Source organism: Callospermophilus lateralis, chromosome 4, assembly GCF_048772815.1.
Source record: "Callospermophilus lateralis isolate mCalLat2 chromosome 4, mCalLat2.hap1, whole genome shotgun sequence".
Taxonomy (NCBI): domain Eukaryota; kingdom Metazoa; phylum Chordata; class Mammalia; order Rodentia; family Sciuridae; genus Callospermophilus; species Callospermophilus lateralis.
In genome coordinates, this window is record NC_135308.1 from 156,940,901 (window position 1) to 156,965,074 (window position 24,174).

General features: G+C 59.3%; 1 protein-coding gene across 1 annotated transcript; it reads left to right on the forward strand.

Moving 5' to 3' along the window:
* The first annotated feature begins 469 nt into the window (after positions 1 to 469).
* Csf2rb (colony stimulating factor 2 receptor subunit beta) lies at positions 470 to 21,594 on the forward strand. The gene is made up of 14 exons (XM_076853279.2): positions 470 to 552; positions 6,653 to 6,896; positions 7,690 to 7,813; positions 10,995 to 11,185; positions 12,621 to 12,778; positions 12,853 to 13,021; positions 13,497 to 13,632; positions 13,785 to 13,942; positions 15,605 to 15,744; positions 16,360 to 16,522; positions 16,984 to 17,074; positions 17,258 to 17,315; positions 17,891 to 17,994; positions 18,627 to 21,594. The coding sequence occupies exons 2-14, from the start codon at positions 6,824 to 6,826 to the stop codon at positions 19,711 to 19,713; spliced, it is 2,652 nt and encodes an 883-aa protein (XP_076709394.2). The 5' UTR covers positions 470 to 552; positions 6,653 to 6,823; the 3' UTR covers positions 19,714 to 21,594.
* The last annotated feature ends 2,580 nt before the right edge of the window (positions 21,595 to 24,174 follow it).

A 24,174-nucleotide genomic window follows, 5' to 3' on the forward strand; every position in this document is an offset into this window, starting at 1 on the left:
CTCCTCTGAGCCAAGGACTGCAGGACAGGGTGGCCGCCTCTCGCGGGGCGTCCTCACATGCCCAGCTCTGAGCTGAGGTCTTCCTGCGCAGCCTGTCCCTGGACTCCCTCATCAGCCTTCCAGGGAGTAACGGATGGGGGTCCCGCGGCTGGGAGAGGTCACCTGCAGGTGATGTGCACAAGGTCACACCCTGAGAAGCACTGGACTCAGAGTCCAGCCCTGGTCTGCCTGGCCCCGGGCACCCACCTGCTGCTGTGTCTGGATGCCTCCCTCTGCTCCCCGCTGGGGCAGTCCAGGATGGCTGCCTGGAGGAGGCCCCACAGAACCGAGTAGGAGTTAACAGGGAGGTCTGCCCAGCAGCGACAGATGTCACATGCCCTGTCACAGTTCTGAGAAGCCGTGGTGCTTGCGAAAGGCGCCCCCCCCCAGCAGCACCTCGCTTCCTCTTTCTGCTTCTGTTTCCCGACCGGCAGCTCAAATAAATAGGAAGCTCGGGGCTCACTGCTGCCGGAGGCTCCGGGAGGAGGCCGCCTGTCGCACGCACGCACCGAGGTAGGGCCTGGCTCTGGGCCAGGGCTGAAGGGTGCAGAGTCCAGGGGGGAAGGGACAGGGAGCTGGGGTGGCGGCTTGCTCTGGGGACCTGCGGAGATGGGGACTTATCTGGGGAGGACTCAAGCCCAGACTCCGGGCAGCCAGCGGGCGAGGAGGCAGCCGGGGAGCCGACGTCCTTTGGCCCCATGTGAGGGCTCTGGGCCAGCGGCCTCCCCAGCCCAGCTGGGGTCAGGCACCTCGCACCGTCTGCCTCGGCTTTGTCACCAGGGTGTGGGTGGCAGGGAGGGCACCCCCTCTGCCCTGGGCTTCTGTCTTCCCATCAGTGGAATAGGAAGGGGACAGAGAGTCCCCGGAGAGGAAGAATGCTGGCGACACACAGCCACCGAGCGCCGGGAGGGGAGGGCCAGGTCTCCTGCTCTCCTGGACAACACCGTGGCTTGGTCCAGTCCAGGCCCAGACGTGTGTGTCCTGGGCCCAGATGGGTCAGCTGGTGTGGGGCGCCTGAGCCGGCGACCCCGGGCCTGTCACAGCTGCACCCCCGGGGACAAGGGGGCAGGTGCCGGGTCCACCCAGGGTGTGAGCTTGTGGGGCCTCTCCAGACAGGCCCCGGCGCCCAGCGGGGAGTTTCCAGTCTCAGTTCCCTGCTGTTCCATTTTACATAACCAGACGCTGATTCTTCCTGTCGTCCCTCCTGGTTTTAACATGGCTCTCTAACCAGCAGACCTGGCCCGTTAGCGACAGGCCACTCTTGTCCACTCCTCGGCTTTACATTGTTGGGTCAGTCCTCACAGGGGCCCGGGCCGCAGGCAGCTCCCGGATCTCCTGACAGACGAGTCGACGCCCCTGCTTTATTAGAAATCAGGATGATCCAGACCCAGGGGGCATAAAGGCCAAGTTCACAGCCACCTGCGCCCTGGTTCCCCGTCCCACCCTCCGCCACGTCATCTGCCGGGCGGGTTCTCTAGGTGTGACAGGAGCGCACCGTCTTCCTCTTACAGGACGGGGACTCCGGCACACGCACTGATCCGGGGGTGGTTATGATTTTCCACCTGACATTGTGCTTTGGGAACCCTCCACCTGCTTCCTACGGCTCTGCCTCGTGAATGAGCCCTGAGAGGTGGTCAGTGCCCTGAGAGGTCGCCCCCACCTCGCCCCATATCATAGACGCTGAGGCTGTGGCTGACTGTTCCACCCCCATCCAGGGGTCTCCGGAGCCTGCATTCCCAGGGGCATCAGTTACTGGGCAGATCTTGGTCGTGCGTTTGAAATGTTGATAGGAACTGTCCAATCGTCCCCAGTGGCTGGACTAACACGCACACGGGCACAGACGTGCCTGACAGGCCCCTTTAGGGAAACCACCAACCGTTTCATTTTGTCCCATGTCATGGATGTCCCACGTCTCTCCCCGTAGCCGGATCCCCCCGTTCCCTGACTGTGGCTGGACGGTGCGTCTTCCATGTGCTCATGGCCCCTTCATGATGGACACGGGGAGTTCTTTGCCCATTTTCTGATGTAAAGCTCCACTTTGCAACAGAATCACTTATGAGGCGTCTTGATATTGGATCCACACCTGTGGCAAATACATTCTCCCAGACTCTCACCGACTTTTTACACTGCCACGTTCAAGACGTCTCACGTCGTATAAAAATGTTCTGTTTATGAATTTATAAGTCAAATCTGTCATTAGTATTATTTTTGACCTTCTGATTTCTGGTTTTGTCTTGTACAACCCCAGATATTAAAGAAAGATGCCTGATAACTTAATTAACTTGTTGAGGTACTGGCTCCAGCACTTACCCACTGAGCCACACTCCCAGACCCTTTTTAAATGTTTTATTTAGAGACAGGGTCTCGCTGAGTTGCTGAGGCTGGCTTTGACCTCGCAATCCTCCTGCCTCAGCCTCCCGAGCTGCTGGGATCCTGCGTGTGTCCCTTTGTGCCCAGCTCACTTTTATTTTAAACTATATTTTATTTCATTTGGTTTATTTTAGCTTTGCCTTTTTAGATCTTTAATCCAGCTGGTATTTGGAGGGATGGGTCATCTGTAAGGTGATAATCTAACTTAGAAAACAGCTATGGTCTAGTTATCCGAGAATCATAGTTAGTGTGAGGTCCCTCTGTCCCTCAGTGCCAGCGTGTGACTTCCTAGTGTCCTCCACATTCGCGGTTATTTTCCTGTTTCTGGTCCGACGGGTCCATTCCTTATTATTTTTCTGGCAGACAGAGCAAGCTTCAAGTTAGAACCGGCTGGTCAGGTCTGTTAGAAATCCTCTTGGGACCTTCATTGGGATCACATTGGATTTAGGGATCACTGGGGGCAGGAATGACCCTGGGAGGTGGACGAGGGGTCCCCTCCGTGGGCGCCTTCCCGGGAGAGCGCTAGGGTTCCCCTGACGTGGATGGGGTTTCTGGCACATTCTGGATCACCGAGCGCCCCCCAGCTTTCCCCGGGGTGAGTTTGCTTGTTTGTTTAATGAGGGATGATTCGTGCCTTAGCAAGTATTCCTGGGCATCTTTTGTGTCTCCTTCGTCCACTTCTCTGGGTCTCACAGCTGGGTCCCCTTGTCCCACTTGGCCACCGTGTACCCTTCCTTAAGAAACCTTTGTGACGTGGTCCCGTGAAGTTGCTTTGTCTGGGGTGAATTCGTCTTTTGCTTCTTTATTTCTGTTTTTATTCCTACCAAATAATCTCTCCATAAATTGAGGAATTCTGATGTGTGGGTTGGATTTTGAGTAAGGGGTTTAGGTTTTCTCTTTTCTTCTTCCACTTCTTCTCGGTCATCTGCTTGTCCCTATGCACACCCCTTATTTTTAGTGACTTTTTAAATTTTATTTGTCGATTTATTTATTTGAGATGGGTCTCCCATCTCGGCCTCCCGAGCAGCTGGGACTACAGGTGTGCGCGGCCACGCTGGCTTACACTTAGTATGACTGACCCCACACTGAGTTTAAATTTCGCACCAGCATCTGGGGTTAACCAGCACTCGTGTGCCCCTCCAGCACCAGGCAAGATCCGCACCGCGCTTTCAGTTCCCCTCCGCCCTGACTTCACCCCCCACTTCCACGACGAAGTCCCCTGGTTTTGGTTCAATATCGTTTTCCTGCATTTGCTTCTTTTTACCTTATGCCGTGACAATTTTTCTTCCTTCAACTTTAAGTCTTTTTGGTTTCTTTTTCCAGCAATGCGTGTGATCTTTCTCTCTTTTTTTTTTTTTTTTTGCAATTTTTCTTTCCTGAAATATATCCTAGATTAATACTTTTAAAGAAAAGATCTGAAATTTTTGTCCTTACCTTTAAGAGACCCAAAATTTTGCTGCCTTTGAATGTCAAAAAGAAAAAAAAAAAAAAAAGGAAACATTTTTGCCTCTTGTGATTCTTGTTTATACGACTTTTCTGGGGACTTTTCAAGACGGCACTCTGCTTAAGGTTCAGGGCTGCTTGTGAGGAATCTCTTGCTATGCTGACCTTTGTCCCAGTGAAAGTAACCTGCTCATTCACTTCCCTGTGGAAGTCTTCGCAGAATTGCCCTTTTATTTTGGGAAGACGGGAAAGTTCCATCTGCTTGTGACTGGGTATGGCATTGGTAGAAAGGAACCTGGGGATTGAGCCTCATCTCTCTTATTACAACCCCCCCCCTCTTTAAATAAAGTCTTCCTTGTTGTGTTAAAAAAAAAAAAAAGAAAAAGTCATCTTGTTCTTTGCTTAGCAGACTGTTGTCTCCTTTAAAGACCTGGGAAAGTTGGCAACTGTATCAGATGGGTTGCAAGTGAAAAATTCCCAAAACACAGTGGCTCAGCAACATAGAAGTTCATTTCCCCCTAATGTCCAGTGGTGGGTCATCGAAGGCTGATACAGTTGCTCCAAAGCAACAAGAGGAATCCAGGCTCCTCTGTTTCTCTTGCATGGTCCTTGCATATGGCTCCCATCCCCAAGGTAACCTCATGGTCCAGATGGCTGCTGGAGTTCCGACCATCACTTCTGAAGGGCAGGCTTGGAGGAAGGAGGAAAGGCAGAAGGGCACAATGGACCCCTTCCCACCTGAGTCCTTAAAGCATTCAGTTCTGAAAGACATACAAAGAGCTTCTACTCCCAGCTCCTTGGACAACATTTAGTCACCTGTCCATGACTTATGGCAGGAAAGGATAAAGAATAGAACTTTACTGTGTGCAGCAATAATAAGCCCAGCTTGGGTCTCTGTTTCCAGGAGAATGGGGACAGCCAGGCGCTGGCACTGCCCTCCATGTGTGCCGATTCTCTCTGCCTCTGCTTCTGGAGGTTGGAATTCTTGGATCCTTATTTCAGGTCTCAATGTCTATAAAGCCTCCCACTCGCCCCCGGGCCATGTGCTCTATCAATAAACATCTGTCTCTGCAGTCTGTGGGGTTCTCTCTGGGATTTGGCTTGTTATCGATCCTTAAATTACAGATCTCTATCTTCACACTCCAGGAACTCCGAGTTCTATTTTTTGCACATAAGTCTGGGGTTTTTAATAGCTCTGATATCTCCTATCTCCCTGAGGATGCCGATTTACAGGTCTCAAAGTTTTCCTGTCTTTTGGTCCGTGAGGTCTGTAGAGTTGGCCTAGGTCAGAGAGGACCCGTCTGACACTGGCAATGGGGAATTACAACCTCCTCTTGACACAGTGCCTGAGACTGCAAAGTCCTGAGCCCCCGCCGTGTGGACCCCCTACTCGCCTTCCCTCATCTGCAAAGTGAGGATCCTAACTGTAGCCCACACAGATGCATTAACACCTGCCAGCAGTGCCGGGCTCCTGGTAAACATTAAACAAACGCAAGGCACTAAGGAGAGCTCTCTGGGCACGCGGGAGTGTTCTTTTGCATTCTTTAATGATCTGGGTTCATCTTAATCTTTCCAGTAGGACACAGCCACCTGTTTTCTCTCGTTTTGGTTGCTATGATCTCTGTGTTTGTGTTCCCCCAAAACTCATGTGTTGACTCGTGGGAGGTGGAGCCCCTGAAAGGGATTAGGGTCCTATAGTAGTGGCCAGAGAGCTCACGGCGCCTCCTGCACCCCATGAGATTATGGTGAGGAGTCCACAAGGAAGCAGCCCGCACCAGATACCAAATCAGTCAGCACTTTGATCGTGGACTTTGGCTCCCAGAAAAAGAGAAACAAACATCTGCTGCTTATGAACTGCCTGGTCTGCAGCCCTAACAGATTAAGATATTGGTGCAGACATTGTGTGTGTGTGCATTTTGGGCTTTGCTTTATGATTCTGTTAGTTTTTATAAAACACAGAAGGTTTAGCTTTGCAAACCTGTCTCCGGTCAGTCTCTGTCTCTCTGATTCCTTCGATTGCTTTTAAGTTTAAATAGGTCAAAGGTTCACCTCTACTGTGAAGTTTAATGGGATTCGCCTTTTTGCATTTGAATTTTTGGTTGACCTCCCGTTGGGGGAGTGGTGTGAGGTGGAGATCTTGACTGGCTGTTCAATTATCCTGGCAGGTTTTTAATTGAATATTCGTCCCTTCGCATTGTTTACTGATTCTTCCTCTATCAGGGAAGTTTGACCCTATGATGGCCACTGGCAGGTAGGCAGGCAAGTAGATAGACAGACAGAGGGACAGACACACAGACAGGCGGCGTGGTACGTGCATTCCGAGTGAGGTTTCAGGCAGCTTTGCAGAGAAGGAAGCCACCCTGACTGTGCTCTGCTCCTGGTACTTCCCAGGGCTGGGGAGGTAATGAAAATGAGGAAATCCCCAGCCTCTTCAGGGAAAGGAGAACTGGAGGCAGATGGCCCGTGGTACAGATGCTGGTAAACGGAGCCGGGGCGGGGGGCGCACAGAGAGCTCACACCTTGTGGTGACACCCAGCCTCCAAACCCTGACTCCCCAGCAGCTGGGCTTGGAAGGCCAGGGGGAGCCGGGTTCAGAGCAAACCCCAGGCCTCTCTCTCAGGTGACCGCACATTGGTACCAGGGGACCATGGTCTCATAAGCCTTTGAGCCCCACCATTGCCCCCAGGCCCCTGAGGTTCCAGGGAAGGGCTTGTCTCAGGGCGCCACGCGGGGGCCTGGGCTCTCCCCCGGGACATGGGCCAGGCCCTGGGCAGCTCCCAGCAGTCACATCTTTGTGTAGGTGCAGAGGAGCCAAGTCTTGGAGAGACGAATCACAGGAGCCGGTGACATGGATTGGGCCCAGAGCCCGGAAGGACAGGAGTAGAGACTTCTGGGACAATGAGGACCCGCAATCTGCCCACAGGCAGGGCTCATCTGCACAGCCACATGCAGGCTCAGGGCTGACCGGGAGATGGCGCTGATCTGGGGGCTGCTCCTCCTGGCCCTGCAGGCTCCCTGGGGCCAGGGGGTGACAGGGGCAGAAGGTGAGTCTGATGGCTCCCTCCTTCTCCCCTCCCCCTCACTGCTGGGCCCTGGGGGGGGGCACTCCCACTGGACCCCAGAAGCTCCCAGAACCAGGCTCTGGCCCTCCTCCCTGGGCTTCCCTCATTTCTTCTGCCCGTCCTCTTCCTCCTCCCTGGGCACCTCCCCTGTCCCCATGTCCCCGTCCCCCCTTTCCTGGCGTCCTGGAGAACCTGCATGGTCACTTCTCTGCCCACTTTTCTCAGCGTGGCCCCCGAGGCCCTGCCTCCAGGTTGGCCCAGCCCCCTCTGCCCTCCCTCCTCACAGACCCTCCATCCTCTGGTGGCCTCAGGGTCCCACCTCCGGGTCCTGGGTTCTGTCCCACTTCAGCCCCCGGGGAACTTGACTTCTGTGGTGACCCCAGGAGCCATGTCCCCTCTCCACGCCCAGCCTGGCAGGCTGAGGGCAGGGAGCAGCGGGCCCAGGGCCGGGCAGTGCCTGCGGTGTCTTGGGCCTGGGCCCCGCCTCTCCTCCCTGGTGCACATGGGGCTGGGGGCAGGACCTGTGCATGAGGCAGGTCCCTGTCCTGAGGGCCTGGAGCAGCACGAGGCAGGGCCCTGAGGTGCTGAGAATCAGCTCATCTGTGCTCCTGCCAGGAGGGGACTGTCCCCACCTCAGAGCCCCCAGCCCACACAGGCCCAGGGCCTCTGCAGGAAGGCAGGAGACCCCTCCCCAGGGCTGCACATCCCCGAGGAGCTGGGGTGGTGACAAGGGACACTGAGGGGACAGGAGTGACCCCTCCTGCTCTGCCCACAGAAACCATCCCGCTGAAGACGCTGCGCTGCTACAACAACTACACCAGCCGCATCGTCTGCAGGTGGGCGGCCACGCAGGACGCCCTGTGGCTGCTCAACCTGACCCTCCATCGCAGGGTGAATGGGTGAGTGGCCCTGGGAGCCGGGACACAGGTGGGACCTGCCCTGTCTCTGTGCCTGTCCCCATGCTGTGGAGTGGAGAGGGGCGTGTCGGTCAGCATCGGGTTGGACCACTCACAGGACAAGGGGGGAGGGTGGCCCCAGGATCCCCGGGCCCAGCGCTGATGTCTGATGTCGGGGTCCTGGGGACAGACAGCCTTCCATGCTGATGGGCGGTGGAGGTGAGGTGACCACTGACTTAGGTCCTCCTCCCTGGAGGTGGACGGGGCAAGGACACCAGGCCCAGTTCACAGAGGAAGAGACAGAGCCCAGGGAGGGGAGGCCCCGGCCGGCCACAGGGTGGTCAGCCAGGACAGGCGGCAGCACAGAGGCAGTGTCCCCAGCCCCACCACCGCCCCATGAGGGGTCCCCCGCCCCCGTCCCATGGCTGCTGGGCGCAGGCCACCGGGGGTGGCTGACCTCACTCTGGCCTGTTGGGGATCTGGGTCAGCCACAAATGACACGGTCAAGGGCGAGTCCCAAGGAGCAGGCTGTCCTCTGGAGGCTGCTCCTGGGCCATCTCTCCACACCCCACGCCTCCCTCCAGGGTCCCCTCCTGCTGTCCTGAGTCCTCCATGCGCCTTCCCCTGTCCCCCAGGGCCACCCTCCCCTCCCCCTCCCCGAGACAGCAGAAGCCTGGAAGGGGAGCCCCACCCCCGCTCCCCCCACCTGCCACCCCCCTGGACCTGGCCTGGTCAGTGTCCCTGGCCCTGTAGGGGGTCATGTCCTGGCCACTCTGAGCCCTGACCTGGATCTTCAGGTCTCACTGCTCAAAGACGTGGCTGCCACCACTGTCCCCACCCCCTGTGCCATCGGCAGCCCTGGCAGCTCCTGGCCCTGCGTCCCTGTCCCCGCAGCCCCAGCCCCTCCCTCTGTCCCTCACAGTGGCTCTCCTCTAAAGTTACCTGGTCCTCCCTCCATGAGTCCCCTTCCCAGATCCTGCTGTCCCCGCCTGCCACCTGCAGTGAGCAATACCTCCAGAGCTAGGGAAGGTCCCAACCCTTTCCCCGTCTGGCTCTGGGACGTACCTCTTCTGGATGACCACCGTGTCCTTGTCACTCCTCTGGCACCTGACTTAGTGCCGTGTCACTCAGACCCCTCATGTCCCCAATGTCCCCATGCACCCCTGTTGGTCTCTTCCTCTACTTCCTTTATTATTATTTTTTTTAATCTCAATGTAAAGGCTGAGCTGGGCCTGGCTGGGCCTCGGCTGGCCTGGGCCTGGGCCTCCTCTCTTAGGTCTGGAGCCAGTCTTTAGATCTGGCCTGGGCCGTGGGCACTGCCTCTCAGATGGAACTCTCTCGCCCAGGCCTCGCTAACGGCCGCCACCTGCCTCTCCACATCGTCACATGGAATAGGTGTCTCTGACTCCAGATGTCCCGTCCACATGAGGCCCTCGCGCTAAGGCGCTCCTGCCCCTCTCCCTCGTCTCCCTGCCCTGATTGGGGGCCGGGCGGCCACCCTGAGCAAGGGGAGGTCTGGTCTGGTTTAGAATCTGCCCTCCCCTCCCTCCCCGCTGGCACCTGGCCCCTCCGCAGATGCTGTCCAATTGTCCTTCACATAGCCCTCGATTCTGGCCCTGTCCACCCCTCCTCCCCGACCAAACCACTTCCTATCACGGGGACGGTCCAGCAGCCGCTGGGTGGCCCCAGCCCCGAGGTCCCGTCACCGCCTGGTCCTAACAGCCACCCTTCCTTCACTCTCTCTCAACATTCGCCCCGACCCACAGAGAAACCAAACTCCCGACATGGCCAGGCCCAGGTCTGCTTCGCTCAGGCCTCGGCTCATGGGCAGGAGTTAGAGGGAGCAGGGAAAAGGGATGACATAGGACCCGGAGGACGGGCGGCTGCGGCCAAGAAAGGCCATCGCGACCGGCGGGGGCCATGTCAAGGCTCCCGCGGGGACTGGGGGGCAGTGGTGCCCTGGGTCGGGGCCCCGCGCGGTCTTCAGTTCCAGGCTGCTCTGCCTTCCTGACACACAGGCTGCTGTCACCTGAGGGTCACTACATGTCCTGGGTCCTGTCCTGGCTACCGATTGGGAAGTTCGCGACTCGTGTCTTTTCAGTTTCTTTTCCCAGGAAAAGTTGGACTTAGAGGAGACGGAGGAGGAGCAGAGGGCAGCCTCGGGTGGAGAAGGGTTTTGACGCATTCGGTAGCTTTGGTCACAGTCACCGTCTGCAGCCAGGCTGGTGGGGACTCGCGGTCTGTCCCTCAGCCTCGTGAACTCAATAATGAGTGAACTTCAGTCAGCTAACAGCCGGGGAAGCAGGGGGCCCACGTGGGCTGGCTGGTCCCATTTCCCCTAATCGTCCTGACCACCTTGGGCCTCTTGTGAGCACTGCGTGGTCGGGTCACCGGCCAGTCTGCAGCCCAGGCCACCTGCCCCTGCACTGTTAGACACCAGCGGGTAGCACTGCAGGCCGGGCCCTGCCCCCACCCCGAGACCCCGGGTCCAGGACTTGCCGGCTCTCCCGGCTTCACCCACACGTCCCCTGTCCCCTCCTTCTTTGAACTGCAGCCCCCACCCCAGAAGCTCCTAGACCTCTTGTCCCCTGCTCTTGCTGTCCACGTGAAGTGGTCCCTACTGCTGTGTCAACAGTGGCCTAGCCTTGCCCCTGCCCCCAGGGCAGCTATGTGCAGGCAGGACCTGGGTCTTCACTGACAGCCCTGGCCCTGGACGACCCCGGCACAGGGCAGCTGCTCTGTGACACCTGACCAACGGATGAGTCTTTTTTATTTGTTCTTGTTTTGGGTGGCAGTAGAGTGGGTGTCGACACATCCATCCACGCCTGTGACCTCCCATGGCTGTGGCTGTACACGATGTGGCCTTTCGCTGGCCGCACAGTCACAGAGGAATGTCTCTCCCATCCCCTCTCCCTTCCCTTCCTTCCCCTTTGTCTCATCCAAAGTACTTCTATGCAGCCCTTCATGTGAGTCAGCAGCCACACGTCAGAGAGCACCTTCGGCCTTTGGTTTTTGGGGATTGGCTTATTTCACTTAGCATGATACTCTCCAGTTCCGCCCGTTGACCAGCAAATGCCATTCTTCTTTATGGCTGAGTAATATTCCATTGTGTATATGTTCCATATATCCGTGGATGAACGGATGGTTCTAGTGCACGTTAGCTGACCCTGTCCTCTCCTACCAGGGATCTTCCACAGCCAGTGTCCTGTGAGATCAATAAGGACACGTCCTCAGGGGACTGCCCAGCTCCTCCGTGTGTGCATAGAAGGTGCCTCATTCCCTACCAGGAATTCGCCCTCGCTGACCACGACTACTACTTCTTCCAACCAGACCGGCCGCTGGGCATCCAGCTCTCAGTGCCACTGGCCCAGCACGGTGAGGGGCTGGCCCCTGTCCACACAGGGGCACCAGGGTGGCCAGGCTACAGGAGGTGGCCAGGGAGGGAGTCTCCACGGGCTGGACACTGTCCTGGGGGACAGGAGATGGTCCTCACAGTGGAGGCATCAGGGCAGGTGCCACGTGAGGACGCTGCCCACGCTCCCCTGCCCGCTGCTCCTGCCACCTGCAGGCCCCTGGCTCCCGCCCGAGGGCTTCCCTCCAGGCAGAGCCCCTCCTGGGCTTCACAGGAGGCTCCTCGGCTGGTAGGACCTCCGTCCTCGTCACCGCCCCTCATCTCAGCAGCCCTGGCTGGGGAGGAGGCCCCTGAGGCCCGGGCAGCGCCACAGTCACCACTGACAGGGACGGTCCACTTTCCCTGGGCTTCCTCCGCCGCAGACCCGGGTGGTCCCCTGAGCCCTTGCAGGGATCCCGGGGGGCCACACTGTGGTCTGTGGGGCTCACGCCCCCCTCTGGCTTGGGGGGCAGGCGGCTGCTCTCACAGTGAGGCTGTGTCTGCTGTGCACTTGAGGGACACGCGGGCAGCTCTTCAGACCCGTGGCTCCAGGGAGTCGGTGCCCAGAGGAGGTGAAGTGAGGGCTGGTGGCACGCAGAGGCTGGGTTCGCCTCGCGAGCCTGGGACCTGGGCTCCACCCCAGCCCTGCAGGAAAGGTGCAGGGGCTTTGGAAACAGGTGGCGTCAATGTCCAGCCCGTAGGGACCTCGCTCCAGCCTGAAGCTCGCTGGCTCTGACCGGGAGGCTGGCAGGGGCTGGGAGGGCACAGGGGTGCACCTGGCACAGGAGGCTCCCCCGGGGCAGACCTTGGACACTTCACGTCCTCTGTCGCTGAGGGAGGACCAGGAGGGGGAACATCACTGAGGTAGGATGACCAGGGGAGTAACTGGTCTCCAGGCTGCTCCCTGGCTGCTCTGCTGGAGCCCTGGGCGGGGTCCCCACTCCCCTTCAGCCTCAGGGTGGGGACCGCAGCCCTCCATCATGGGTGCCCGTCCTGGCTGGGGCTGGGCACAGGCTGTTCTGTGCTGTGCCCTGCCATTCTGGGTTGGTGACTCCCCGAGGCCCCAGCTCAGACCCCGTCCACATGGGAGCCCTCCACTTCCCTTCATGAGGTTTGGTATTTGAAGGTCACCTCCCAGCACTGAGCCTCCCAGTCGGGGGACCAGCAGCCGGGGCTCTCAGGGGCCTCTGATGGAGTCACCCAGGAGGCCCCCGCAGACCACTGGGCACTGGAGATGGCTCCCTGGCACAGCAGCCGGCCCCGGACCCACATGGCTCACTGCACCCCACGTTTCTGCAGAGCAAGGGCCACAGGGCCAGGGCTCCTGCCATGGTCACCGTGCTGCTGGGCCGCTCTGGGCGGGGACCCGTCCCTGGTGGCCCCCGTGGCCCTCACGTGCCCTCTGCTCCCTCCCTGCAGTCCAGCCGCCCCCACCCAAGGACCCCCAGATCAGCAAGACCGGGGGCCATTTCCTGCTGACCTGGAGCGTGGCCCTCGGGGACCCCCAGACATCCTGGCTGTCGCAGGGGGACCTGGAGTTCGAGGTGGTCTTCAGGCGGCTTAGCGACTCCTGGGAGGTAGGATGGGGTCAGCTCTGCCCGTGCCGGGGGACGCCAGGCTGGCCCTTCCTGCAGCGCCCTCTCTCCCTCAGGAGGCCACCAGCCTCTACTCCAGGTCCTCCCCGGCCGTCCTGGGCGAGGAGCTCCTGGTGCCCGGCAGCACCTACGTGGCCCGAGTGCGGACGCGGCTGGCCCCCAGCTCGCGTTTCTCGGGACGACCCAGCCGCTGGAGCCCCGAGATCCTCTGGGACTCGCAGCCAGGTACTGGGGTCCACGCGGGAGGTGTCCTTCTAGGACGGGTCTCCCGGGCACTCGGGGCCCAGGAGTCCACTCGTGGCCTTGCGGGCACCTGCTGCTGCGTGTCCTGGGCCTCCGGGGCCAGCCCATGTGCTCGGGCAGCTGCCAGGCCGTCATGGCCTCTGAGGGCTCCGTGTCCTGCACTCTCTGTGACAACCACGACGTCATGGTCACAGCAGCCTTGCTGTCCACTATATGAGAATGAGCGCTGGCCCCCGTCTCTGTGTCCATCCCCACACGAGGAGGCTTGGAGCCCAACTCTGCCTCGGGGATGGGTGGACGTCCCACGGCCTCTGGGCTAGGGGCACCTGGCAGCTGCAGGCCAAGGCTGAAGCCCGCACTTGCTGCCCCAAAGCCTGGGGTCCCCTGTGCTCTGTCCCCTGGTGTCCCCAGAGCTCTGGAGGGAGAAAGGGCAGTGACCGAGGGTGTGTCCCTCCAGGGGACGAGGCCCAGCCCCGGAACCTGCAGTGTGTCTTCGACGGGGCCCACGCCCTGGGCTGCTCCTGGGAGGTCAGGTCCCCCGTGGCCAGCTCCGTCTCCTTCGGCCTCTTCTACGCGTCCAGCCCAGAGGCACAGTGAGTGTCCGTCCCCTCTCCGTCCTTCCCTGCTCTGGCCTGGCCCTGCCCGGGCCTCCTCCTGTCCCTGGGGCATGGTGGACGCTGGGACTCAGCCCAGGTCTCAGCTGACCCTTGGTCCCTCCCGTGTCCCTCCCTGTCCCTGCTCTCAGGGAGGAGGACTGTGCCCCGGTGCTGAAGGAGGAGCTCAGCGGCCTGTACACCCGGCTCCGGTGCCAGATCCCGGTGCCCGACCCCGGGGCCCGCGGCCTGTACGTCGTCTCTGTCCGTCCGCGGAGCGAGGGGAGGTTCATCAAGAGCTCGGACAACAGTGAGTTGGCCCCGGCTCGCGGGGTGCCTGCCGGCCGGTCCTCCTCATAAATCCAGTCACCCCACTGTGACCCCTGGGCACGTGCACAGTACCCTGCCCTGGCCTGCAGTTCTCCCTGAGAGGGAGTGGGGTCCAGTGACCAGAAGTGCACCGCTCCGTCAGCCAGGCCCCTGGTGGCCGGCTCTCTCCTCTCCTGGCCCCCTCAGACCCCCTCTGCTCCCCACCCCAAAGCCCCCCCTTCCAGATCCGGATTGGAGTTTTGACCTGACTGATTTCCAACGTTCCCTCTGACTCGTGAAGTCTTCTAAATCGTGATCTGTGATTTCCGGTTCCTTTGGGGGGTCGAGTTTGTGCACAAGGACTGGGATCTGGCAGGTGGATGTCACTCATTTCTGTGACGTAGCAGGGACCCCCATGCAAGGGTCTGCTCCACACGATGGCCGAATTCGGCTATGTCTTTTATTTTTTATATTTGTGACCAGGGGCACTTTACCACTGAGCCACCTCCCCAGCCCTTGGTGTTCTTTGGCACAGGGTCTTTCTAAGTTGCTTTCTGAGGCTGGTCTTGAACCTGTGATCCTCCTGCTTCAGCCTCCCAGGTCACTAAGACTGCAGGCCTGTGCCATTGGGCCTGGCTTTCCATCTACTCTTCAGGCCTGACAAAGGCAGTAGCTAGTTTTCTTTGTCACCTGGGTTTAAATCCACCACCTGCTCTCTGGGGGTTGCCCCTGCACAAAGGGACTCCTATGGTTCAAGTGCACAGAATATATAAAGGACTTAGAGTGACCTTGGTCCATGGGATAATTTAGCAACATGGAGACATTCACGTTGCTTTTGTAAAAGCCCCACAGAGTCATCAGGTGATGAGCATTCTCTATTTGTCTTTCTTTCTGATTGATAGACTGAAGTTCAGAGTGGTCAAGTAACTTACTTAACGTCTCACAGCTAGCAGGAGGCAAATTGAGGCTGAAACACAGAACTTCTGCGTCAACACCTAGTTTCTGCTTTCTCTGTCCTTTGAGTTTCCCAACTTGTGGTCTCCTGGCCGTGGGAGGTGCTGTCCCAAAGGGGCTTCACCTTTCTGTTTAGCCACAATGTGGTTGGAGACAGGGTCCCCTAGATGTCATCCAAGGTCCTTGCAGCTAATGTGGGCAGACTCTGCAGGGGAGAGCTTGTGAGCCGCTGCTGGCTTCAGACATGTCCCTACCCTCTGGGGAGCAAGGGACCAGAGCCCAGAGTAGAGCAGGTCTCAGAGCAGCTCTGAGAGTCTCTGGAGCAGTGTGGGGACAGGGGAGCCAAGGGCTGCGACGTCACATGTCAGGTCTCATCTCTGCCGCTCCACTGCAGAGCTGCCTGTCGTGGGCAACTCCCTTCACTGTGAGCATGTGCGTGGCTGGTGCACGGGGCCAGGCCGGAGATGACCGAGGTGGCCGTGTGGTCACGTTAAGCATGGGGAGGAGGCCAGGCTGCAGGCCTCCGCACACCAAGAGTCAGGCTGGGCGTCCCCAGGAGAATGGGACACGGGGCGACACAAAGGCCCCCATGGCTGGGACTTGGGGCCTCGGCTGGGGAGGACAACGTGCAGAATGGCCATCCTGAGCCACGGGAATGTTCGGCCGAGGGGCCGGGTCACGGCCACCCCTAAAAGTCTCCCTCCCCCAGTCCAGATGGAGCCCCCAACCCTCAAAGTGACCAAAGATGGAGACAGCTACAGCCTGCGATGGCAAGTGGCGAAGATGTACTACACACACCTCGGCCAGACCTTCGAGGTCCAGTACCGCAGGGACGCAGAGGACTGGGGGGTGAGCCTGCGCCCGGGGAGGGCTTCATGGGGCCGCAGCAGAGGGAAGAGAGAGCACCCCAAGGAGCCCAGCAGGCACCGGGGCCCAGCAGGGGACCAGGCAGAGGTCACCACTGGGCTGTGGGGGCCGTGCCCCTCTGTGGTCAGCAGGTGAAGGAGCTGAGGCTCAGAGGTGAGGGGCGAGGTCCCCTGAGAGCCTGCTGGGATGCAGCAGGGCTGAGACCCCCAGGGCAGGCCGAGACGCTGGGATGGTGGAGCCAGGAGAAGGTTCCAGACTCCTGAACGCCCACCTCAGGGCTAGACTGGCCCACTGCACTGTGTTCCTGGAGCAGCCATAATGACCACTTGTGGGCTGCGCGTCTCCAGGGGGTGGGCCTGGAGGTCCCCAGGGCCTGGGCCTGGTGCTCTCCTGGGGCTGAGGGCAGGGTCCTGGCCCTGTTGGACTGCTGTGCTACAGTGGACGCTGGAGCAGGGTCCTGGGGGGCAGGAGGCCGTGCAGGGCTGCACGTGGCTCCATGGGACAGAGGGAGGAAGGGGGCCAGGGCTGGGGTGGGGGGGTGTGCTGCTGTGGCCCCCACCTGGGCAGCACCTCCACATCAGCCACCTGCCCCCACAGGACAGCAAGAGAGAGACCCTGCAGAACGCCCACAGCATGGCCCTGCCAGCTCTGGAGCCCTCCACCCGGTACTGGGCCAGGGTGAGGGTCAGGCCCACCCCTGGCGTCTACAATGGCATCTGGAGCGAGTGGAGTGAGGCTCGCTCCTGGACCACAGAGTGGGGTATGTCCAGGGCCCACCTGCCCCTCCTGGGTCAGCCCATTAGGGGAGGGGTCAGGAGAAGCCCCAGGGGCCTTGTGGAGGGAGGAGGCCCAGGAAGAAGAGAGAGGGGCTCAGGACGGCCTGACAGGAAGCTCAGAGTCTCCGGGGCCTCTGCTGCCCCTGGCCAGCTGCCCGCTCCCCTCTGCACCTCTCACATCCTCCTGGTACCTGGACGTCCAAGTCCAGGGAGTGCCCCCCCCAGCAGCCCTGGTGTGGGCAAGGCCCCGAGGCCCTGGGCACCCTGACCCCTGAGCAGGGGCTCACACCCAGCCTCCTCTCCCTGGGGGTCTGGCCTCCCCCACCCACCCCACGCAGGGAGCCTCTGCAGCCCCTCCTGACCAGCAGGGCCTTGGGGGTCACCAGTCCCTCCCGAGCCTGCAGCCTTCCCTCCCCACCCTGAGTGTCCCTCCCCTCTGCGGCAGTGCTGCCCACGTGGGTGCTGCCGACCGCCCTCGTCATGGTCACCCTGCTCCTGCTCCTGGCACTGCGCTGCTGTGGCGTCTACGGGTACAGGTGAGGGCCCTCCATGTGGGGTGGGCGACCAGGACCCAGGGCCACCGAGGGCACAGCCTGGCTCCCTGCGGTTCCCGCTCTGCCATCTCCCCGCCCCAGCCTCAGTGTCCCCTCTGTTCCTGGGCACGGGAGCCACTGGCCCTGAGGTGTCTGGCAACTGTCCCTCCCTGGTGGCTGTTGCAGGCTGAACAGGAAGTGGAAGGAGAAGATCCCCAACCCTGGCAAGAGCCACCTGTTCCAGGTAGGTCTGGCTGGGAGGGGCTTCCTCTGCTGCTGTGTCCCCTGTCCCTGTCCTGCCACCTCCCTCCCCTTCCCGTGGGGGGCCATGGAGGGTGTGGGTGGACCAGGCCTGAGCACCTGGAGGGCCTGGCCAGCAGGGAGCTGCCCCTGGACACCTGCAGGGACAGCAGCCCTGCCCTGGAGACAGGCCCCGTGTGGGGGTGCTGACGGGGGGCATGAAGCTGGGCTTCCCAGGGGGCGACCACCTGGGGACACGGTGCCTGGGCCAGGTGCCCTGTGGTCAGGTCACAGGGCAGCTCTGCTGTGGGGGCCTCGTGCAGAGTGCGGGAGGACAGGGAGAGTGTGGGGACGCCCAGGTGAGAGGAGCCTGGGAACAGGTCCCCCGTCCCCGGGAGCTCAGCACCTGGGGACTCACAGCCCCTGGGCCGCCCTCTCCTGGTGCCAGAGGCCAGGGCCGTCCTGACCACCTGCAGGTCCCCCAGGACTGGGCTCACCGAGGCCCCTCCCCCTCACTGTCCTGCAGCCCGCCCACCTTCCCCGCCCCCACCCACAGGCACCCTGTCCTTTCCCTTCCAGAACGGGGGTGCAGGCCTTGGGCCCCCACCCAGCCTGTGGGGTGCCCCCAGCAGGACCCCGCCTGCCCAGGGGCCCTGGGACAGCCTCTTCCCTGAGCAGGAGAGGTGAGTATGTGGCTCTGGGCCTCTGGGGATCCGTTTGGGACAGTGCATAGTGTGTGTCAGGAGTCTCAGGCAGTGTCCTGGGCTCACTGTGAAGGGACCCACAGAGGTAAGTTCACTGAAGCAGGAGGCACCCAGGCAGACATCAGGCAGAACTTCCTGTCTGCCAGGTTAGAGGCCAGAGCGAGGCAGGGCCCTGGAGCCGATGACCTCTCCTGCCCTCCTGTCCAGGGAGGTGCCACACGTCAGTGGGTCCACTGGGTGGCTGAGGGACATTAGCCGCAGGCCTCAGCCCTGTAGTGGCTGCTCATTTTCTCAGGCAGAGTTGATGGACCACTCTTAGAACTGTGGAAGGAGCAGGCGGTGGGCAGGCAGCTTGGCCCTGGCCCCCGTGGCTTGCCAGGAGCAGGGTGCTGGCCAACACCTCTGTGGACAACCTGGAACTAAGTATCACGGATGGACATGTGATCCCTGGTGACATCAACTCAGTCCAGTGTCCCCTGGTGGGGCCTGCTCCCCGTATTGTCCAGTGCTGGCTGTGGAGGGTCATGGTCCTGCCCCCCGGGCACCTGCCCCTCCTGCAGGAGCACCGTGCATGCACAGCTGTCTCCATGGCTGCCTCTCTTCTCCCACAGGGTGCCCTCTAAGGATTTTGGAGACTGTGAGGTGTCACCTCTCACCATAGAGGACCCTCAAGTGTCCTGCCATCCACCATCTGGGCCCGATACAACCCCGGCTGCCTCGGGGCTGCCCACGGAGACACCCCCTGGCCCCCAGCTGGGCCCAGCAGCCCCCTCAGGCAGAGCTGAGAACCGGCTGCCCAGCTTTGACTTCAATGGCCCCTACCTGGGGCCACCCCACAGCGGCTCCCTGCCTGACGTCCAGGACCAGCCGGCGCCTCCCCAGAGCCAGGAGCCAGCGCTCACGGGCTCCCTGGAGTACCTGTGCCTGCCCCCTGGGGGACAGGTGCAGCTGGTCCCCCTGGCCCAGGTGATGGGGCAGGGCCAGGCTGTGGACAGGCAGGGCCAGCCCAGCCCTGCGGCCCAGGAGACCCCCTCCCTGGAGTCCAGGGGCGGCCCTGCCCCTCTTGCCCCTGGGCTGGGGGTGGGTGAACAGGACCCAAAGCACAGCCCAGCAGCGCTGCCCATGAGCTCTGGAGACCCTGAGGACCCTGGTGTGGCCTCTGCCTATGTCACCACGGCAGACCTGGCTCTTGCCCTGCCCACGGTGACCCCATCTGTCTCTCTGGCTCCACCTCTGAGCCCCCCCTTAGTCCAGAACCCCAGTGTCTGTCCTAGGCCACCAGATGGGCCCCTTGGAGCCCCAGACCCCGGGAAGCCAGGGTTCGAGGGCTATGTGGAGCTCCCTCCAACCATGGGCCAGTGCCCCCAGCCCCCCACGGGCAGTCCTGCCTCTCCTGTGTCCAGCACCCCCATCCTGAGCCCAGGGGAGTCCCCGGAGGAAGTAGCCCTGGCATCCCCACCTGCCGAGGGGCTCCTTGTCCTGCAGCAGGAGGGTGACTATTGCTTTCTCCCTGGCCTTGGACCTGGGCCTCTCTCACCCCAGAGCAAGCCCTCCTGCCCCGAGCCCTGTCCTGAGGTCAGGGACCCTCGGCAGCCCAAGCCCCACATGCCAGCCATTCAGCTCTTCAAGTCCCTGAAGCATCAGGACTACCTGTCCCTGCTTCCATGGGACATCAGCAGGCCTGGGCAGGTGTGCTGAGGCCCGCAGACCTCCCCCAAGCCCCGCCCTGTCCATATCATCCCTGCAAGGCCCGGAGCCTTCCGTGCTGAGATGGAGGGGCCTGGAGAATGGCCAGGCCAGCGTCGGGTCCTCTCCAGACACCTTCTCCGCTCACCTGCGTGCTCTTTCTCTCTCTCTCTCTCTCACACACACACACACACACACACACATTTTTCTTTCAAGGTAACTGATTTTGAGGTTCTGGGCTGTTCTAGCTCTACCTCCCTCCCATTTTTTAAAATTTAGATTTCTTGTTTTTTTATTTTTTAAACTCTTCTTTTTTATATTGATTCAGTTTGGGCGTGATTCGGGGGTCCTAGTGGGCCTCTTCTGAGTGCAGCCTGTCTAGTTTGCCTAAGGACATGTTAGCTGCGTGTCCCCAGCAGATGCACAGAGCCTGCTTCTCGCCCAACTGTAGGTGGCACGAGGTTTCAGGTGGGACCTGGGGGGTCAGACCCTGGCGGGGCACAAGGAATGTGGTCCTCCTAGCAACCTCCAGCAGAGAGTCCCCTCCCTATCTCAATTGTCATGCAAAAAAAAATGGTGTGGTGGAGGGGGCATGCCGGGGAAGAGCCTGTGAGGCTGGGAGCTTCTGGGGAGCCCGCTGGTCCTGGCAGGGATGACTGGGGGAGGGGTCTCATGGGACCAGAAGCCCTGGCCATGTTGAGAACTCACAAATCTGGGTAAGGCCAGGTGGTGGCCACAGTTCTAGCCAGATAGAAGGGACAGAAATGGGGGCTGGAGGGGAGGGGAGGGGAGCCCGGAGCCCACATTGCAGAACCCACAGCAGGAGAAAAGCTGGGGAAGCTGCTCCATGAGGGAAAAGGGGGAGATGATCAAAGGGTGGCCAGAAGACTTCCAGCCCGGCCGGGCCAGCTGCCCTCCCTCCAGGGAGACCGCCCGACTCTGGCTCCCACTGTCCACCCCCAAACAGTGGGGCTTCCGCGTCTGGCCTTACCCTGGGGAGCTATGGCTCTATGAAATGTTTGCTTCTCTGATCTACAAATAATAATGGCATTACAGGGTCCTAGTTGGCATTACCTGACGCCTCTCGAGTTTGCACAGGGTTTTGGGTGGATCTTGTCCATTGCTATTTTTTGCGGGTTAAGCCCATTACGGTTTTTGTTAGGTGGGATCCTCTCCTTGTCTGATGGGGTTTTAAAAACTGTTCTCGGATGGCCTTTCATCCATGGTGCCAGTGACTCTCCCGACCCCCCACCCCCGTTAGTTGTTCGTCCTAAACTCTGTGGGGGGACAACTTGGTGCACTCCGTGTTTGCTCCTCTGTTTGTCCGGGGGACGCCAACTCCTTCTCCTCTTTTGGTGCCAAGTTGACAAAGGCCTTGTCCACGGCAGAGCTGCCTTTGCCCGACTTTTATGTCTTTTTCAATTCTTTTTATGTTTTAAGCATTTCATGTAAAATTTTAAGTATTTTGGATCCCACCCACGTGAGACAGGTGTGTCTCTCTGTTTTCCGCAACACAGAGCCGGGCATCTTTGCTGCTTTGGATTGTCCATTTGTGGTCCATGTGTCTGAAAGGCACCTTTGTGAGGCAGAAAGTTCTGGAATGGACTTTGTGTTTTCTGGGCTTCCTGTCCTGACCTCGCTGTCTCCACGGTCCCCACTGTCCTGATGGCCTGGTTCTGTGACTGGTTTTTGCCAATGGGGGAGGGTACCAGTTTCCTTTCTCCCTGGGTTCCCTTGCATTAGAGTTGTGCTGTGGTTGAAGAGAATCGGGAACAACGTCAACAGACATGGAGCCTCAAGTCCGTCAGGGCGTGTTGGTGCCTTCCGTAGTAGTTCAGTCTTCGTAAAATGAATGTATTAGAAAGAATCCCCAAATGCCTGGACATTGTTAAGAGGAGAACATTGCAATAAAATATTTATAATGCTGTTGTGGGGCAGGTCGCTCAGAAAACACACCAAGTCCCAGGTTTGTCCAGACTGAAGAGTCTTTATTTAGCCGGCCAGTTGGTGACTGCCCCCTGCAGGACCCATAACTGTCTCTGCAAGGAACAGTCCTCACCCTGAGCATTTTAGGATATTTAAAGGCAAAAAATACATCAGGGTTGACGTAGGTGCAAGCAAGCAAGGACAGGAGCTGGACTGGGCAGTTAGCGAGACAGCGCAATGGGCACATGGGTAATTCCCACAGGACTTTCCAGGTTGGCACAGCAGCAAGCAAGCAGAAGGGAAGTGGTCAAAATGACCCTAGTTGAGTGCCAGTCAGGGAATGGTCACTAACGTCTCGACAATCTCTGACAAGGTGCATTGCCCAAGAAAAATGGAAACCAAAGAGAACAGTTTTACATGGTATAAGAAATGCTGTTTTGAGTTGCCCAGTGTGTTATGCCAGGTGACTATTAATGGGTACAGAGGCGGGGCTTTCCCACGGGAGGAGCATTTCTTACATGATACGGAGTCTCGGGGTGAAATGGAGTCCGGTCATTGCCCATATAGCCTGGCCCATAACAATATAAAGTAAAACTGAACCCAACCCTGTGTCCATGCCTTGGTGGAAAGGGGCATCCTAGGAGGCGGATTCTGTAAGACAAAAGGATACTTAGTCCCTGGGCCCTGCCATGACTGCGGGGTCAGTTTGAGGGAGGGCTCTGGTTGGGACAAGGCACCTGCCAAGATCCAGGGTGGCACACAGAGTGGGGAGCAGGTGGGCTTCTGCAAAACTCCAGGAGAGAGGAGAAGCACACACCTGAAAGCAATCATTCGCTGGCATCAATTCAAAGTTACCCGGGCGTCCTGCATGTGGCCGCTAGTCACAAGAATGCAGAACTAAGGAAGAGACTGAGTCACTCCTAAAATAGCTGAGAGGGGTTGAGAGCTTGTTCCAGACACTCTGGCTCCAGTGATTTGTGGGACCAACTCACTCCATCTTCATGATCCTCTGATGGAGATGCTGTCCTCATCCTGGTTGTTTGTAGGAGGGAACTAAGGCACAGAGAGGTGGTGCAACTTTCCACCAGTCAACCAGCCGGTCAGAAGCAGAGGCAGGATTCCAGCCTTGGCCCTCAGGCTCAGAGCCTGCCCTTGAGAAGGAGGCTTTTCCTCTCCAGCTCCACATGTGGATGTGGGATGACCCGGGGTCCAGTGACGTTTCCCCTGCCCTGTGTCTCCACATGGCCAGAGGCCACCAGCAGCTGGAGGTCTGGAGGGAGGCTGGACACCCCTGGGAATGTGGAGTCACGGGTGCAGGGTGACGTCCCTGGGCACTGGTGTGGGGTTTTGAGGAAACCCCATGTTGAGGGACGCCCCAGCTGACTCAGGGCTGAAGGTGGCAGAGAGAGGCCTCACGGTCACAGCAAAGAGTCCCCACACATCAATAAGTGTCCACAAGGGGAAAACGGCCCAATGACTTGCATGATCCCTAAAAATTACAGATGGCAATAAAGCTCAAAGGTGCGCTGTCCTCACTGGTAACTAGGCACATTCAAATTCAAATGAGACCCTTTCTTGTTTTTAACTCACCAGATCCGTAAATATGGAGGCGGAGAACCTCTGAGAACGTCCAGAATGGGGGGAGGTGTGGGGTACGGTATTCTGATGCCACATTTCCCCCCCTGGCACTAGGGATTAAACCCAGAGGAGCTTAACTACTGAGCTAAGTCTCCCGCTTTTAAAAATCTTATTTATTTATTTGTTTGTTTATTTATTTATTTAGGTACGGGGGATTGAACCCAAGGGTGCTTAACCACTGGGTGCTCCCAAACCTTTTTTTTTTCATTTTTTTATTAGAAGACACAGTCTCACTCAGTTGTTGAGGCTGGCTTTGAACTTGCCGTCCTCCTGCCTCAGCCTCCTGAGCTGCTGGGATGACAGGTGTGCGACACTGTACCAGGCTTATGCTACTTTTAAAGCAGATCACACTTTAGAGTAGCCTTAGGTTCACAACCAAATCGAGAACAAGGTCCACAGGTTCCCACCTACCCCCCAGCCCCTTATTTCCTTCCCTGGGACCAACATCCTTGCCCAGTGGTCTAAGTCTGTCCGGGCTGCTAAAACAAACAAACAAACAAACAAACCACCCACAGGCTGATTTACAAACAACAGACATTTATTCCTCCCAGTCCTGGAGGCTGAAGCCCAAGGTCAGATGCCACTGAACTTGGTGCCCAGTGAGGGCCGCGGGGTGCCTTCCTGCTGTGCCCCACCGTGCACGGGGTCTCTCTGGGGTCTCTTCTTTTTGACCTAGTCACCCCCAACACCTTGTCTCCCCAGACGATGGCCCTGGGTTTAGGATTCCAACAGATGAGACTGGGGGCGGGCCACAAGGCTCCTCCGTCCCAGGGTGGTGTGACATTGGCTCCAACGGGTGGAACTCCGCTGATACACCTCGGCCACCAAAGCCCCTCATTTCCACTCAGGTGCACTCTTGGTGTCACGCACTCTACACATTTTGACAAAGGGACACCTGCCCAGCCAGCA

Bases quoted from the DNA above. Each gene is read 5' to 3' on its own strand.
- Csf2rb (XM_076853279.2), top strand. From the start codon at position 6,824: ATGGCGCTGATCTGGGGGCTGCTCCTCCTGGCCCTGCAGGCTCCCTGG. The intron at 13,022-13,496 runs GTACTGGGGTCC...GTGTCCCTCCAG, and splicing joins CCTCTGGGACTCGCAGCCAG to GGGACGAGGCCCAGCCCCGG. The intron at 17,075-17,257 runs GTGAGGGCCCTC...TGGCTGTTGCAG, and splicing joins TGTGGCGTCTACGGGTACAG to GCTGAACAGGAAGTGGAAGG.